We start from the raw sequence: 15,956 nt of genomic DNA, 5'->3' as shown, positions 1-15,956 counted from the left end.
ATCCAGGGCACACATAGGCTTGCGTCGTGGTGCACGGGTCTAGCATAGAAGTCACAAATAAGGTTGATAAGACCCGATTCCTATTCAGAATAGCCTTCAGCTACCATGGCCCTGTCATTCCTTGCGTTCTGCCACCCCTGAGCAAGCCTTGATTCTAAAAACTGTGCCTACTAGTGACCAAGCAGATTGCTCTACTGCGCCGTCTTCTCGAATAACAGATTCATTTCATATTTGGCAACAAGAAACCCCGATAGTTCTTGAGCATGAATGTAAGCTTGCAGCAGCACAGACTTGACTCGTGTTGGGTTCCCAACTGCAGTTCAATCCCTTGTATCAACCTCTCACTGCGCCGTATCCTTCGAGGTTGGTTTTCCGATGCCTTAATGCGTCTTCTTTGTTGGCCAGGTAGCCTGGGCCAGCTGGGCCGAGCCCTGTTATTTTGAGCTGTCTGGAGTTTTTGTATGCTCTTGGAGTTCCCTACCATTTGACCCTATTTGCTGCCACAAAAGCGGATGCATTGTTGGGGAACTGTTTGGAGTGCTGAGATCTTCTAGCTTCCTTTCGAGTTTTTGTCCCAGTTTACTATCGACTGAAGGCTAGAGCCGCTTGATATATTTCCGACATCCATAGGTTCTGAATCCCGATTAGGCTCCTCCTTGCCAGCCAAAGCGGTAGGAGTTGTGTTCATTTGCTCCAGACCGCTCGTGTAGTCGGACTGAAGGTGAATACCGATGCAGCAGGCGTTCTGACCAAAGCATCATACTTGTCGATACAGCAATATATGTACAGATTCCACAGTTTTAGCTTGCTCAAATCTCACAAAGTTTACTGCTGAGCTGTTCTCGGGATAAACCGATTAGCCAGGGCTTGGATGAAAGGCCTAAACTGTAGGCATCTCTGGCGAGAGAAGACTATTTCTACATGCGATGAGACACCCTCTGATCGCTTCTTTTTCTAATGAACACAGAGCAAGAAACCCTAATTTTTCTTCCTCTAAGGGGTGCAAAGCAAGATACTTCTCCAGCCGGTTGATGAGACCTTCAAGAACTCGCCCATCCTTTCACCCACCACACTTTTCTTGTCTCCATAGCTTTCAACGTATCCATGAATCTGATCTGCTCAAAAACGCGTCTCTACATCAGTTGTGCTGGTACTGCATTCTCATAAGCTTGCAGGCCGGATCCTGCTACCTTAAGTGCCGTGTGGCACCGTCGATTTCTTTCGCCAACTCATAAACTACTGCCAAAAAGATCAAATTACTACACTGCCAACTAGCGATATCAACACCAGGCAGCTCTTTAGAGCAACCTGACTTGTCGCTGCATTCGCAGTCAGTGGGTGAGCGGGGAAAGGCTGCATTGAACCATGCGGTGCTACCAACCGTAACGCTCTATCTGTATCCGTAGAGGTATCTAGCTTCGGACTTTGTAGGCACTTTGAAAAAAGCTACTAAGTGTGTCTCCTAAAGCTCGGCCTTTTCCTGCAGGTGCTCTTTAATGGTTTCGCAAAAGGGGAGAGGGACAGCTGCGATGCGCGTAGCTGGACCCCCTAAACTACCCGAGCAACAGTAGCTAGGCCTACATAGCATATAACGCACGCACGCACCACATCGCATCTTCTGGTATCAAGCAAACAACACTCTGCAATAAATTAGATGTAAGAACGCAGAAACGAACTAGTTAGTTCTTCACCAGCCTCTGAAGTATAACAGTGTGGCAGGCGCCCAAGCACAGATTTGTCCGCTATACTAGCTCTCCATTTTCCCTCTGGCTGCCTGCTCTGAGAGGCAAGCACAGGAAGAGAAGTAGCGCTTTTGAGTGCCAGTTGGCGGCCTTCTGTTCAGAGGTTTGCAATGGCCTAGACACAGTGTTAAATCTCAAGCAAATTCGTCATAGCATCGCAATCAGTAAGGCCTTCGCCCTCGCAGATAAGGCTCTAGTGCTCCATGAGTCGTATCAAGTGAAAATCTTTATACAGAACGCGCTAAACCCCCCTTCTGGTCATGTCAATTAAACGTAGTGTCCTAATGTCAAGACCCCGGCGCTGAATTCCCGCTGCGCTAAAGTGCTTGCACTGCTCCTCCACGTATATTTTGCTATTTAATAGGTATAATTGCTTTTTGACGCGATTTTGGGCTCAACTCGCATACTTTTCTTCCTCTTCTGGCAGCAGCACGCTCGGCCCTGTCCCGATTGTACCTAGGTGTCGCGTGTTATTCCTCTCCTATTGCGAAAAGTTCAAGCAAACCGCACAGAGAGTAAGTACTATTTGCTTATTGTTTCTGTGTTTTATTTTTACTTGTTCATCTGTTGGTGCTATTGTTGGTGCTGCACAAACAGCGCGACCCCCCCACACAAACACCACCACCTCACAGACAGGGGCCCCCCGCCTCTCTGGGGGCCCTCTGAATGCTGTCTCCTTGGGCTCCTTTTTCCCAGCTTATCTTCCTCGTCTAATAGGGAAATCGATGCGTGCACTTTTTTGTTTGGGTGTGTCTGCAAGCAAGCCTTGGCTCGAGGGTTTGTGTGTACTATTTGGAGTCCGAACTTTTCGCAAGCTTTAGGAAATTTGAAGCGGAGGCATGCTGTTTAGCACCTCTCGCTAAGCGCATTTTCCCTTACGTGGACTGAGCTGGCTACAGCGACCAGGCGAAGAACAATGGAGGGAAGCCCCTCAGGCGGCAGACCAAGGCCGAAGGGCCCCCCCTCTCTAGCACCGGAGTCTTTTTCGAAGAGGCGTCGCACCTCGCAAGACACCCCTGAGAGCCGCTTCGCGGCGGGACCTGCTGTGCATGCAGTGTCTGAAGGAGGTGCCCCTCCACCTTGTGCAGATGGACCTTCAGAGGGAGGAGACAAAGAGTCTGCCCCTCGTGTCTCGTTCCCCCAGGTGCTGCACGACCGCCTCTCGTGCGGTGCCTATCTGCTGCCACTCTTGCAACACACACTGCGGCAGCGACTTCGGTCTGCTCTCAGGGGGCAGCTGCACAACATATCGCTAGGGAGCTCCCAGGCAACCCCCCGAAAGCGTGACGGCTTCGAACCGTCGCCAGCAGTCGAGTCTTTTCTGAAGGGAGGGAGTTCCGCGGCTGCGACCATCAGGGCGCAAAACGACGGCAAAAACAGCGGCAGCAAAGGCGCATCCTTCGAGGCAGTCGCGGGTTCCCTAGCGGCAAAACTGACTTGCTGCCTCGAGCTGAAGGAGAAGAGCAGCGTCTTGGTTTTGGGGCCTCGTGGGTCAGGCGCTACCACAGCTGTCGAATCGGCCCTTCGGTTTGTGCAGCAGCAGCGAAATCAGCAGCAGCAGTTGCTTGTGGTGGTGCGTGTGAACTGCTCCTTGTATCCGAACGACGCGGCCATTCTCCAGGCGATAGTGCGTCGTCTGTGCGCTGCGCTGCAGCAGCACCAGCCGCAGCTGCATGCGCAGCAGCATGGGGGCAGCTTCGGAGACTGGCTGAAGCGGTTGCGAGACTTGCTGGTGGACAGCTGCTCGTTGATGGGGAAGGCCGTAGTGATCGTCTTGGATCGCGTCGAGGTGTGCTGTCTCTCCGGGTCGGAGTGGGGGAGGGGAGGCACTGGGCAGCAGCAGCAGCTGCTGTATAATCTCTTCGACTTGCAGCACAGCGAAGGCCTTCACATCTGCACCATTTGTCTCTCACCCGTCTTGGACCTTGCAGACTTCATGGAGAAGCGCATCCGCAGCAGGTTCACGATGCAGAAGCTCTGCCTGAAGGCAGCCATGCGCGTGCCCGATCTCCTTCAGTTCATCCGACGCGACCTCCTGAGGGTGACACCAGAGCAGCTCCTCGAAGCGCACAGCGCGTCTGCGCGCTCCCAAGGAAGCAGCGTGCAGCCGAGGGGAGAGGCCCCAGAGGAGGACGCACGCGTGGTGCAGCGCTTTCTGAGGGCTTTCGAAGCAGCGGTAGAGGCTGAGCTCAGCGATCCTCAGTTCAAGGTACGTCGCCATCCGCCGCGACTGCCGCAGTGCACGTGCGCTGCGAACGCCTACTCACGTGCTGCACTAGGGGCCCCACGCTGCTGGGGAAGGGCCTTCTGCCTTCCGCGACAACTCCTTAACACGGGACGTCGCTGCTCTTGTAACGCTTTGTGCTGTGCGTTGCTGCAGGCTCGATGTGAAAGGGCCTTGGCTGTGGGGAGAGACGCCCGTAGGTTTTTGGCTGCCGCAGTGACTCCGCTGCTTCTGTTTGAAACGCCGCTGCCTCGTGTGGCTGCCGAAGGGCCCTGGGGTGCATGGGGGGCCCCCGAAGTTCCCGAGGCCCTCTCCCCCCTGCATTCCCCTCTGCGGCATCATGTCGAGGAGGCCCCCCCCAACGCCAGCAGCCTTCCTAAGGGCCCCGTCGCTTCCGACGTAGAGGAGCAGCCGAAGCAACAGGAGAACGGACTCAACTTGTGCGCCGAGGCTCTCGATACACAGCGCGTAAGCAGGCAGCAGCACGACGTGGGGCCTCGCATCCGCAGTGTAGACAGCCGCAGCAGATCCCGTCTTTGTAATTTCTTCCACGTGTCTCCTGTCATCTGTGTTCGCTCGGCTGCGGCGGCCGCTCAGAACCCGCTGCACTGCATTTTCATTCAACGCATATTGCCTCCCGTTGCTTGGCGCATCCCCTACAGATATATATATATATATATAGAGGTACATATACATGTATATACATGTATCTGCCTTGTTTCGCTCCCTTACTAGCCCCCCCTCGATTCCGGCACTGAGCTTGCGCCTCTCAGACCACCTCAATGGAGCATTCCCTGCTGGCGTCGCTATCCTTCTCCGAGCACTTAGTTCTGACTGCCATGGCGCGACTCCACCGAAAGGCCCTCATCCCCAAGACCTTCCTCGCAGTTCTTCACGAAGTGGCCGCCTTTTTTAAGCTCCACGACTCCCGAAGAAGACACATTAGCCAGCCTGTCAGATTTCAAATTTTTAACACGAGACAGCAGATCCCCATTTTCACACCCACCGTACACCCAACCAAACGTCCACGCTTCACTGGCCACACCCCAAGGCTTTCCTGCTGATCCATCACAATGACAACGGGAAGGACCTTCGTGTGGGACGTCTTTCCGTCATTTACGTTTCTCTACCTTGCATTCCTCCCTGTCGCCATCTCCGTCTCATCGGCGCTTGGGGGTAAACCTCGGTTTCAAACCCTCCATCCGCACTCACCTCCCTCACTGCATCTGATTGCTGCTTTTTCAGGCCCTGCGGAGAGCTTTCATCCGTTTGCACGAGTGTGGCTTGCTGCAAAGGTGTTCCTACGGCTTGCACCATCTTGGACTATCCGGGGTTGCCCTCGACCTGCATGGCTCCCACCTCCCTTCAAGATTCCCCAGTCACGAGCAGTAACACCAAACCGCGTTTCCCCCAGACCATTCAAAGCCTCGTATCCCCTAGGGAGGATAAACGATCTCAGCCTCGACCCCAGGAGCTCTCACTACCCCGCTGCAACAGCAGCAAAGCCTGTGCGAAGAGCAGCAAACACCTGCTGGGCGTTTGTGCTGTCTGTGCGTGCGGTATGCGCTGCAGTTATGCGGCAATCGTCCCTTCCCTGGCCGTTCCCAGTGATCTCTGTCTATGGCTGCGCTCACATTCGTTTAACAGTTAGGGGCCACGACAGCCCGTCTATCGCGTCTGCACACCCACTTGCCCCCTGCACACTTCCCAGTCCAAGCGCTGCCCTTTCCTTTCGCCTTATCCTTGCGCGTGTCTACGAGCCGCTTCGCCGTAGACGTACGGGTGTATGCCTATGTTGAGGCAGATGCACATGTCCATCATGACACTCTCTCTGTTCGCTCTATCTGGATGAATGCTTATGCCTCCAAGTCTCCCTCCTTCCCTCCCTGACCCCCTTCCATTACACGTGCATGCGTAGGTAGAGAAGCCCCTCCATGTGCCTCCCCAATACTTGCACTCGAGGTTGTATATATGTCTGTACATTCTTTGGTACGTGTATGTACACATTTAAGGAGAACAGTTCACGTATAAGTATCCCTAGTCGAGTGCATGCAGACACGTGGGCCTTTAGTGCATCACCCGCACGCGCGTCTCCGCGAAGCGGTACATTTGTGCGCTTACGTGTCTCGGCCCTGGCGAGAGATGCAGTTGGCCGTATAGCGCTGTATCCGGAATCTCGAACTAGACGAAACAAGCAAGCCCCACCAAGTGCACTCGAGTGCGGAGGCCTTTGGTGGAGAGGCCTTTGAGACTTTTCACATCAACCACAGCGCTGTAAAACAGCGTGGCGATTCGTGCGGCTATCTAGTGACGCCCAGGAGTTGGAGGGCGCGGCGACACTTGTCTGCTAAGGGTGCGTAGAGCCGAAGCGGCTTGGCTAGAAGAATTAGGTTTAAAAGGAGCGGGGGGGCAGGGGGCGAGGTTGAAGGGTAGTTGGGGGTGTAGATTAAGGGGAGGCCAACGCCTCGGGCCCCTCCTGAAAACGTTGCACATTCATGCAGCGGAACGTCTCCTAAGGCGGAGAGCTCTTGGTGGGGGTACCCCGCCCGTAGTCAAAGGAAGCTAGGGGAAAGCCGCCGCACTTGCTGCACCGTCGCAGCTCTAGCAGCAGCGATCCCTGAGGACCTCGTGCCATTCGCACTTGGCCGCTGTTGCAGCGGGTGTCTAGGCGGCTGCAGCGGCAGGCAGAAGGCACGTGGAGGCTCCACGTGCACTCGGGAGGCACAGGTGTAAATTCTCCGCCCTCTGCAGTTGTTGCAAGAGGGTGCTGTTTCTGTGTGTGCACTTGGGGAAGCTGGAGAAGAGTGCGGTGCCCGTCCCTGCCTGAGCTAGGAGTCAAAGGCTGCTTAGGCATCCGCATGCCTGTAATCGCCGGGTTGGGGGCAGAATGCCGAAGGGGGCTCAAGGGGCCCCATTGGGGGGGGCCCCCCGGAGTGATCTTGGAGGGGACGCGGAGTACAGGGGGTTGGACCGGTTCCTTAAGGCTGGAGGGGCCCGTGAGGCCCACTGCCTCTTGGGCTCCGCGAAATAAGGGATTTCGGGGCTGTTGCTGCTGCTGCTGCTGCTGCTGCTGCTGCTGCTGCTGCTGCTGCTGCTGAGTTTCTCCGGATTGCCGCAGGGCCGCTGCAACAGGGTCCACGCAGAGCCTCCACCGGCCGCTCTGTGGGAAGCCTCCCGCAGCATGCGTGCCAGTGTGTGCATGCCACAGTCGGTTGCTGCTGCTGATGCAAGACTCTCCGGCCTTAAGGAGGGGCCCTTCCCGCTGCATCAACGGCGAAGCTGTTGGCGCCTTTGGGGTTGTGAAACGGGATCCTTCTGCCGCTGGGAAAGCGTGGACTGCCGTCTCGGTTGGAGCCTCAAGAGACACACCAGCCCCCCGCACGTCAGCAAACGAGGACTCGGCAGACGCCGCAGTGTCTGCTCTCTCCTCCGCGGAAGCTGTCAAGCCCCTTTTGAGCGAGGCTGCAGAGCGACGGAGGGGTTTGGGGTCCAGCAGTGCCAAGCCGCTGCAGCTCCACGCGCTCGTGCCCTTTTCCTTGAAGCCCTCCTTCTCCAGAGCTGACGGCTGCAGCGGATTCGCCTTGCATGCCGACAAACTAAAGCCTGCTGCTGCTGCCGCTGCCGCTGCTGGCACCGCTGCAATTCTTGCTGCTTCGGCCGCATCGGCCGCAGCAAGAATTGCCCTTTCCGCAGGCTCGGAGGTGCCAGGGGCCCCCAGGAGGCCCCTGTGGGCCCCCTCAATCCGCAACAAGGCCGAGTGCCTGAGCGCCTGCGTCTCCGCCAGTTCTCGCCGCGCTGCAGCAGCGGCAGCAGCGGCATCCCACTCCTCGGGTGCAGCAGCCTCCACGCACTTGAGGGCTTCAGTGGTTGCTACAGGGGGCCCCGAGCAGCACGCACTCTTCGACGACCCCCTTACACAGCCACTTGGGGGCACCTTGGGAAAACCAGATGCAGCTGTGGCAGCTCCGGAAACGAATGCAGCATCTAAGGGCCCCTGCCTAGCCAGATCTGCAACTTCCGGGGGCCCCTCCGAGATCTCGAGGAGGCCCCAGGCTGCTCCACTAGGAGAGCTGGATAACATTCTAGGAGACTTCGGTGCTTGCTTCACAGACTCCCGTCTGCCACGTTCAACAGCTCCCTTGAAAGCAGTCGGCGGCTGCTGCTGCTGCCGCTCGAGGGAGCTGTCGTTGCTTTTGCCATGAGGAGCCGCTGCCCCGCCTCTTCCTGGCTGCAGCGAAGCGTCAGATGGCAGCAGCAGCGGCTCCTCCCACTGCTGCTGATGCAAGGCGGATGTTGAGTCGCTTTTGAGAGCCGACGCCGCTTCCGGTCTAAAGGGAAGAGAGCGGCAGACCTGCTGCAGGCTCTGAGAACCTCCTTGGCTCCTTGCTGGGCTGGGAGAAACAACTGCGGAAACGACACAGGGACTGCTATTGGGGGCCCCCCGAGGTGGCGTATCCACGCCGACGTCTGCCGCACTGGTAGCTGCTGTGGTGTCTCGGGAGGGGCGTTGGAGCTGCCGCTGCACTGAAGCAAGAGAAGGCGAGACAGAGCTCTCCTGGTGGCTGTACAGCCTCAGAGTGAAGTCGTGCTGCGGCACTGCTGCCTCAACCCCAGCAAGCTCGTCTTCTACTGCCCGTTCTGCATCGGTGTTCGCCACGCTGGTAAGGGGTGCTCGCATATTAAATGCAGCTTGGAAGGAAGGCGCTACAGCAGCCGGACCTTCTCCTGCTTGAGGCATGCCGGGACGTTTTGTGGCTGGGGAGAGGGCCCCCCCCCTCTCAAGAGGCCCCCCCTCTCGCAGGCTGGCGCCTCTGCATCGGAAAGCCGGAGACAATGGGAGAATCGGGGGCTGCTGCAGGGGATCGTCTTCAGTCTCGTGTCGCTCTTCCAGCTCTTGCTGGCGGCGATCGGTGCGGAGGGAGAGCAGGGGGTGCCTAGGGGCCTGCGTTGCCGCTGCACGCTGCCTCCTTTTCTGCTGCTGCAAGTGCTGTTGCTGCTGCTTCACCAGCAACTGGTGTTGCTGCTGCAGCATTCGCTCTTTCTGCAACAGCCGCTCCAGGACTAACTGCTGCTCTCCTGCCTCCTCCTGGTACTGCTGGTGTGGGGGCGCGTTCTCGTGCTCTAAATCAGAGCTCTGCTTATACCCACAAGAAAGGAGGGAGGGGCCACCTCCGACTTCATGGACTGGAGGAAACATGGCTACTGCCCCCGAGAGCCTTAGGCTCCTCGCACCCTTGGGCATTGCTAACGAATCAAGTTGAGCCACTGCTTGCGACTTAATTCGAGTAGGAATTAGGGTTTACGGTAATGGTAGGGAGAGAACGAGCACATACATACGCACACACACGAGAGAATGACAAAAAACCTGCACGTTCGCTCGCCTCCACTCCCCCCCCTCCCGCCGTCACCATACATACACGAGAGGGTGCGTGATTGGAGAAGTGCAGGTAGGATTGATTTCCCAGATGCACCGCTTGCCTTTATTTCCGATTCCGCTGCAGCAGACTCTCGAGGAAACAGGGGGCTCGAGGGTCCATGGAGGCAGTGGTGGTTTGGTGGTGGTGTCATGGTGTGGTGGTGACGGGAGGGTGGGGCCCCTGGGGCCCTTCCCTACGCGGGAGGGAAGGGGGGCCCCTCTGACGGGGCCCCGGAAAAATAGGCGGGAGGCCGTAGGAGCAGCTTCTTTTGTAGTGCAGTGCTTAATGTTTTGGTCTATAATGGATGGTTGGAGTAAAGGGTCTCCCCAACCCTGATAACTCTTCATGCCCAGTGTCGTTAGCCATTTGAATGGAGACACCTGCCGCGTGGAAAGGCATCCATGGCTCGTCCAATGTACACTTAAACGTAGGATTTAGCATTTCTAGCGATGCTGCTACTCCATAGGACGGCCTGCTGGGGCCCCTCTTTGCTGAGGGGAGTCTCCGCACCGAGCGGTAGCACAGCACTGTTCAGATCAATTACGAGACGTGTTGCAGACTGTAGAGCCTACAGCAGCAGCAACACCTGCATTAGGAAAGCGATTGTCGCCGACAACGACAGCAGCAGCCATACGGCGAGGAGCAGAACGGGAAAGGAAGTATCCCAGCATACTCCGATAGAGGCCGCCCCCCCAACAGACCTTTCATGCAGCAGCTCCAGAGTGTATAAACAGCCTGAGGGGCATATCGATGTGGTTTTTAAGTGGGGAATCGGGAACGCCTTCAGAGCGCAGAATGCAAACAGGCAAGGCTTTGCATCTGCTCGTGCTGCGCATGTGCTAATCGCCTCGCTGCACATGTTTTACTGCACTTTTTGCCTTCCTCTGCATAGCCCTCGAAGTCTGCCTCTGTTCAATATAATCCCTGTCCGTTCCCGTAGAGGCCCTCTCCTCGTGGGTATATAGCGCGTCCTCACGTCGCAGCCTGTTTGGAAGCCATTGCGATCCCCCTGCCTTCTCCCATGCCTCCCTTCACTGCCATATGCTTTGGTCCTGCCCCCTCGCTCTCGCGTTTCCTTGGCTCTTCCTTCCGCCATTTCTGCCCGCCTTTTCGTCAACAGGGGGTGTGGCCGCGCTCCCGCATCCACGCAGCCTGCCCTTCCGGCTTCCTCGCTTCTTCCACGCGCCCTCGCCCTCTGCTCTCCCACCCTTCTCCTCTTACGCTTTCCGCTGCTTCACGTGTGCTCTCTCCCTTCTCACCTGGCCGTCTTTTGACCTCATCTGCCTCGCTGCCGCGTCCTTTTTGCCTCAGGTTCAGACCGGTGCATGCGGCGCGCCCTCGGAAGGTTTCTCTGCCAGCGTCCTACTTTGATTCGCCGTGTTTTGCTGTCTCCTTCGAAGCCCTCAACGAGGCGTGGGAAGTGACCTTCTTCGAGAATAACAAGCGCAGCAGCAAGCCCTTCCCCATAAAGAAGTGGGGTGTCTTTGCAGCAAAGAAAGAGGCCGTGGCCTTCGCAGATGCTATGAAGGTTCGTTCTTTCTTTAAAAGGTCAGGGAACAAGGGGGAGTACAGCTATCTTACGGGATGAGCGCCGTTGCCGCAGCGCCTTGTTGCCCACTTGCCTCTCATCCTGCCCTTCCTTTTTCAGCTCTCACCCGCGTGCTGCCTTCCGGACAGTATGCGTTTCTGTCTCTCTACGTAAGTGCATTCGCCGAGCTGCGTCTCGCGCGGCTTGCACATTTCTGTGCATGCACATCGTATGTGGTTCGTCCTTCTTCTCTTTCTGTCGCCTTGGGGGTGTGCGGCCGACGCTTTCAAAGTCTCATCGCGCCTCCGTGGCTGCCCCTGGGAACGCTTATTCGAGCCTTCCGAAACAGCTCGTCTGTCAGACTGACTTTCCGTATTCACCAGTATCCATAGACTCGCTGCCTTGCTCTTCTCCTTCAATGCGTCTAGTAGGCAGGCGTGCGAAGCTGCCATCCACTTGGGAACTTTGGGGCTGCCCTGCACGCAGCACCTGCTGCCTCTGCCGTTATCGACTGACGGCTCCTGCCGCAGGTATGCTTTTCTATTTGCTGCAGGCAGAGGGCCGCCTTCAGGCTACTCGTCATACAAGCGCCGTACCAGGTGAATAAGGAGGAGTGGCGGGCAGGAGGGCACCGTGTTGCCGGCCATGTCTGTTCGTCGCTCTCTCTGGCTCTCTTGCTCGCCTTCGCCTTTTAGTCCTTGGCTTCACTTTGTCCAGTTGCCGTCTCCTCCCTTCATATACTTTCCTGCCCAAACTGTTTCCCTTTCACGCATGTGTGGATATATGCATAAGCATATCTACGTTTCTCTTTCTGTATGTACATGTATGTATTCCTCCTGCGCTGTCGTTGTCACCACTCCTACTGTCTTCGGCATAAAGGGGTCAGAAGAGGCCGCCAAGGGCCATCGCCGTAATGGTTTGCATGTACACGCATATTTTATGCAGATCTTCTGAAATCGTTCCTTCTCTTCCGTAGTTAGACTGACGTGCCCGCAAAGTTGCTGCGTATCTTTTGTGCTAGGCTTTTATTTTTCCACGCAGAGACTCGCTCTGCGTCTTTCTCTCTCGATTTACGTGTCTGTCTGCCTGCCTGTCTTTCTCTCACTACCGCTGTCTATCTACAAGTATGAGCTTTGATTGGTGGAGTATGCGCATCATACGTGTGCGCAAACCTCCAACGCGCACGTTGTCTCCTTGCCTGTGCACGCGCGCCAGGTGTTGTGTGGGATGGGGTCACGAGCACTTGGGTGTCGCTACTGCAATTGGATGGTCGACCCTCGTCGCGTTCATTCAGTGCTGAGCTCCACGGATTCCTTAAGGCCAAACAACTCGCAGAGCAAGCCGCATTGAGTCATGGGCAGCGACAGCAGCAGCAGCAGTAGCTGTAGGCGCAGTGAGAAAATACGCAGGGAACAAACGGCCCCTTTATCACCTCTATTAGCGGACGCACAACCAGCATGGGCAGCTCTTGGCGGTACATCCGTTGGGAACCTTGCCGCCGTCAGTATGCGGCAATAGAGGCTGACGGAGGTTGAGCTGCAGTCTTGCTGCACGGGTTCTGCAAGGACTGCATTCGCACAGTCCGACAGGTCCCAGACGATTCATGTGTCTGCTTTTTTTGAACTACGTGCTTCCCACTTTGAAATTCTCTCTCTATGGTCTCCGCAAGGAGACACTGAACCTCGGACTCCACTCATATTCAGTTGAAAGCTATTGAGTGACTTCAGCAGGCCTCTTGCCTTTCCCTTCGAGTGCCCCCCATAGTCCCCAACAGGAAGGGAGAGAGGCAGCCATGGCGCGCCTGGCTGCAGCCCCCCAGCACCCCGAAAAAGTCACAACAAAGCGCACATACCATTAAGCGCACACACTCACGCAACCTTGCCTAGCGGGATAAGCTACGCTTGAACAGTTTCTGCTACTGCGGGTATATTTTGCTTAGACTCTAAGAAGCATTGACGTAAGGGTTTGCTGGTTCATATATTGCCTTTTTTGCAAAGTATCACTAGCTCAATACACGTAGACACCCACGCTCTGGCTCATTGGGTTGTACAGAGATAAGCTCAAAAGTAACCTTTGGTGATTTGAAAACGCTGAAGTTGAGGAGTCTGTACATATATTATTGTATCGACAAGTATGGTACTTTGGTTACAACACCTGCTGCATGGGTAGTTACCTTCAGTCCGACTACACGAGCGGTCAGGAGCAAATGAGCATAACTCCTACCGCTTTGGCTGGCAAGGAGGAGCCTAATCGGGATTCAGAACCTATGGATGTCGGCAATATATCAAGCGGCTCTAGCCTACAGTCGATAGTAAACTGGGACAAAAACCCAAAGGGAAGCTAGAAGATCTTAGCACTCCAAACAGTTCCCCAACAATGCATCCGCTTTTGTGGCAGCAAATAGGGTCAAATGGTAGGGAACTCCAAGAGCATACAAAAACTCCAGACAGCTCAAAATAACAGGGCTCGGCCCAGCTAGCCCAGGCTACCTGGCCAACAAAGAAGACGCATTAAGGCATCGGAAAACCTACCTCGAAGGATACGGCGCAGTGAGAGGTTGATACAAGGGATTGAACTGCAGTTGGGAACCCAACACGAGTCAAGTCTGTGCTGCTGCAAGCTTACATTCATGCTCAAGAACTATCAAGGTTCCTTGTTGCCAAATTTGAAATGGATATGTTATTCGAGAAGACGGCGCAGTAGAGCAATCTACTTGGTCACTAGTAGGCACAGTTTTTAAAATCAAGGCTTGCCCAGGGGTGGCAGAACGCAAGGAATGACAGGGCTATGGTAGCTGAAGGCAATTCTGAATCGGAATCGGGTCTTATCAACATTATTTGTGACTTCTATGCTAGACCCGTGCACCACGACGCAAGCCTATGTGTGCCCTGGATAATTCAACGGAGGTACGCATGCGGCAAGAGGTGCGAGCTATGGAGGTTAGTGCGCCAGAAAGCGCTAGGAAGAAGCAAGTCCTGGTCTCAGCAACATTTCGTTTTGGTTGGTTGTTGAATCGGTACCTCAAAGGGTGAGGCAGTGTCTTTATGCGGGCGGCTCAGCAGTGCGGTACTGCCAGACGGTTCTAAGCATGCATACCCTCTTGTTGGTTCTGCAGCTGATAACTAGCTAGACGACTCATTACCACTTGGCTAGAAAACAGCAGTAATCAGCAGGTATAGAGGAAAAGTTCACAGATGTGCCAAATAATGACGAGCTGCCTGCAGGCTGGCCTCCCAGCGGTCGTCTACCGCAACTGCTGAGCTAATCCCTCAGTTAGCCTTAAGCTCTGTTCCTTCGTAACGAATGCCCCCAGGGCATGAAAAGGGGGCTTATAGGCACGCCGATACTCTGTGGAATAAAATCCAAGTTCAGGAATCTGACCAATGCCTTTGGGCATAACCTGGTGTTGGCCCCGAAAACAACGGAAATGGCGCATGTTCGTAAACTCCAAGCCCCAGAGCACGATCGTTGCGGAGCAGTTGTTCTCGATCTTTACACTGTCCAACTACCTCTTAGCTTTCGCAAATTAACAGTCTAATCGAGAATTAATTCAGCAGGTGCCTTCTTACAAATCCCCATTCACCCTGATCACGAGCAAAAAAGCGGTCTGTTCTTACTCACTTTCGAAACTCAAGCATACGTTTATTCCGCTTGGAATTGCTAGCGACCCAGCTGAGACCGATCAGCAAGTTTATTTGGAGTATTATGAGCCTATCGAGCAAGGGTTTATGATCGTCAGCATAGATGACGTCGAGGTATTCATCCGAAACGTTCAAAAGATCAGAGAGCACCTACGGCGTGCGCTTTAGCGGTCGCGGGACATGCAGCGGTGTGTGAAGGCATGTAAGTACTCGCTGTTGGCTAGAGCAGCGCTACTTTATGGAGTTACATGTTTGGCTTGCAGAAATGTGAGCCAGGTCTTGCAAAATTTGAAACAACGAAGGCCTAGCCTCGACCTTAAATCATCTGAAAAGGCGTTTGAAAATTTCTGCGGGCTTGCACCTTATTATCTGAATTTTATTGTTGAATTTACTCATGTCGGTGCTCCTTTGACAGGTTAGCTTGAGAAGCACTTCGGAGCATCCACAGTGGAGAGCGATGCACCAGTGAAGACACTTATAAATTGGCCGCCATGCAGTTGCTCCGATACTTGCCATACCCAATTGGGATTGCCCCTTCTTCCTCAGGCCCGATGATACAAAGACGCCCAAAAGGGGAAGCATATGTATGCACTGCATCTTAAACTGAACTTGGCGAAAGAAAGACACACGCACCCGAAAACTACGGACGGAAAACAAAGTCAAGACGACCGCGGCGGCGAGCCGCTCGCTATCGTCAGAGCGCTGCAGTGAGTATCTTGCTACCAGAAAAAAGTAGATAAGTGAAATCTGTAACAGCTCGAATCACACACTTGCTCAGCAGTGGGCACACGCCTCATAGAGCAGTCTCTGCATGCAGCACAGCCGGTGTACGTAGCGACCTCACAGCCCGAAAAGAGGCTTACGGCAGTACTTGGGGAGAATATACCGGAGAGTACCTGCGTGAAACTCTGGGTGTAGAGAGCAGATTACAAATATCGATAATCGGCCACTTTACAAATTTCTCATAGGTGAGACAGCTCGTTCAGGCAAAATACGCGCTGGGGAGGACAGTTACAAGGGAAAGTGGGAATGACCATCTTTGGCAAGTAGCACCGTTAACCAAACATAGCTGCAGATTTTCTTGCAGGCAGCAACGCCGTGCCAATCCCTACAGTGGACATCATTTACTACAATTTACTTACGAGTTTTGTCCGGAAAATATGTCCTCGGCGCTCAATAGTCGTGAAATACAGCACTTCTAAGGTTCCTTGTGTACCCTCTGCCTCTACACATTTCACTTGGCTGCATGACAAGTCCGCGAATAGCTGAGGAGATTCTGGCAATTCTAAGAAGCCAATATTAATAATTCGGTGACACCTCCAACTGTTGGAAATGACCTATAGATTAAGAAAGGAAATCGATCTGTGAGAGGAGTGCAGAGGGGTTTTTTCCGCCTCGCCGCGG

General features: G+C 54.8%; 3 protein-coding genes across 3 annotated transcripts; 2 read left to right on the top strand and 1 right to left on the bottom strand.

The window, feature by feature from the left end:
- Positions 1-2,658: 2,658 nt before the first annotated feature.
- On the top strand, positions 2,659-6,215 carry LOC34621818. Its single transcript, XM_026334757.1, has 6 exons — positions 2,659-3,951; positions 4,123-4,455; positions 4,788-4,865; positions 5,212-5,344; positions 5,407-5,474; positions 5,979-6,215. The coding sequence occupies exons 1-6, from the start codon at positions 2,659-2,661 to the stop codon at positions 6,213-6,215; spliced, it is 2,142 nt and encodes a 713-aa protein (XP_026190542.1).
- Positions 6,216-6,478: 263 nt separating this feature from the next.
- LOC34621819 (AF4/FMR2 family member 4) lies at positions 6,479-9,208 on the bottom strand. Its single transcript, XM_026334756.1, has 3 exons — positions 8,564-9,208; positions 8,217-8,294; positions 6,479-7,789 (listed from the first exon to the last, which is right to left on the bottom strand). Exons 1-3 carry the CDS (start codon positions 9,206-9,208, stop codon positions 6,479-6,481), a joined length of 2,034 nt encoding a protein of 677 aa, XP_026190541.1.
- Positions 9,209-9,319: 111 nt separating this feature from the next.
- LOC113146677 lies at positions 9,320-12,769 on the top strand. Its single transcript, XM_026334755.1, has 7 exons — positions 9,320-9,535; positions 9,815-10,188; positions 10,695-10,911; positions 11,204-11,348; positions 12,127-12,261; positions 12,353-12,415; positions 12,639-12,769. Exons 1-7 carry the CDS (start codon positions 9,320-9,322, stop codon positions 12,767-12,769), a joined length of 1,281 nt encoding a protein of 426 aa, XP_026190540.1.
- The last annotated feature ends 3,187 nt before the right edge of the window (positions 12,770-15,956 follow it).

The sequence above is a fragment of the Cyclospora cayetanensis genome, unplaced genomic scaffold (genome assembly GCF_002999335.1).
Source record: "Cyclospora cayetanensis isolate NF1_C8 unplaced genomic scaffold, CcayRef3 CcayRef3_contig_5, whole genome shotgun sequence".
Classification (NCBI taxonomy): domain Eukaryota; phylum Apicomplexa; class Conoidasida; order Eucoccidiorida; family Eimeriidae; genus Cyclospora; species Cyclospora cayetanensis.
The sequence above is the reverse complement of the archived record's forward strand: the minus strand, read 5'-3'. Positions and strand labels throughout refer to the sequence as shown.

What these genes read in the sequence shown, in the direction of transcription:
- LOC34621818 (XM_026334757.1), top strand. Translation starts at nt 2,659, where the DNA reads ATGGAGGGAAGCCCCTCAGGCGGCAGACCAAGGCCGAAGGGCCCCCCC. An exon ending in CCTCCCTTCAAGATTCCCCA is followed by an intron (nt 5,345 to 5,406) that starts GTCACGAGCAGT and finishes CGTATCCCCTAG; the next exon opens with GGAGGATAAACGATCTCAGC. An exon ending in CTGCAACAGCAGCAAAGCCT is followed by an intron (nt 5,475 to 5,978) that starts GTGCGAAGAGCA and finishes TACACATTTAAG; the next exon opens with GAGAACAGTTCACGTATAAG.
- LOC34621819 (XM_026334756.1), bottom strand. Translation starts at nt 9,208, where the DNA reads ATGCCCAAGGGTGCGAGGAGCCTAAGGCTCTCGGGGGCAGTAGCCATG. An exon ending in TTGCTGGGGTTGAGGCAGCA is followed by an intron (nt 8,295 to 8,563) that starts GTGCCGCAGCAC and finishes TCTTCCCTTTAG; the next exon opens with ACCGGAAGCGGCGTCGGCTC. An exon ending in TGGGAGGAGCCGCTGCTGCT is followed by an intron (nt 7,790 to 8,216) that starts GCCATCTGACGC and finishes GCACCCGAGGAG; the next exon opens with TGGGATGCCGCTGCTGCCGC.
- LOC113146677 (XM_026334755.1), top strand. Translation starts at nt 9,320, where the DNA reads ATGACAAAAAACCTGCACGTTCGCTCGCCTCCACTCCCCCCCCTCCCG. An exon ending in GGTTTGGTGGTGGTGTCATG is followed by an intron (nt 9,536 to 9,814) that starts GTGTGGTGGTGA and finishes ACTTAAACGTAG; the next exon opens with GATTTAGCATTTCTAGCGAT. An exon ending in CCTTCGCAGATGCTATGAAG is followed by an intron (nt 10,912 to 11,203) that starts GTTCGTTCTTTC and finishes ACGCTTTCAAAG; the next exon opens with TCTCATCGCGCCTCCGTGGC.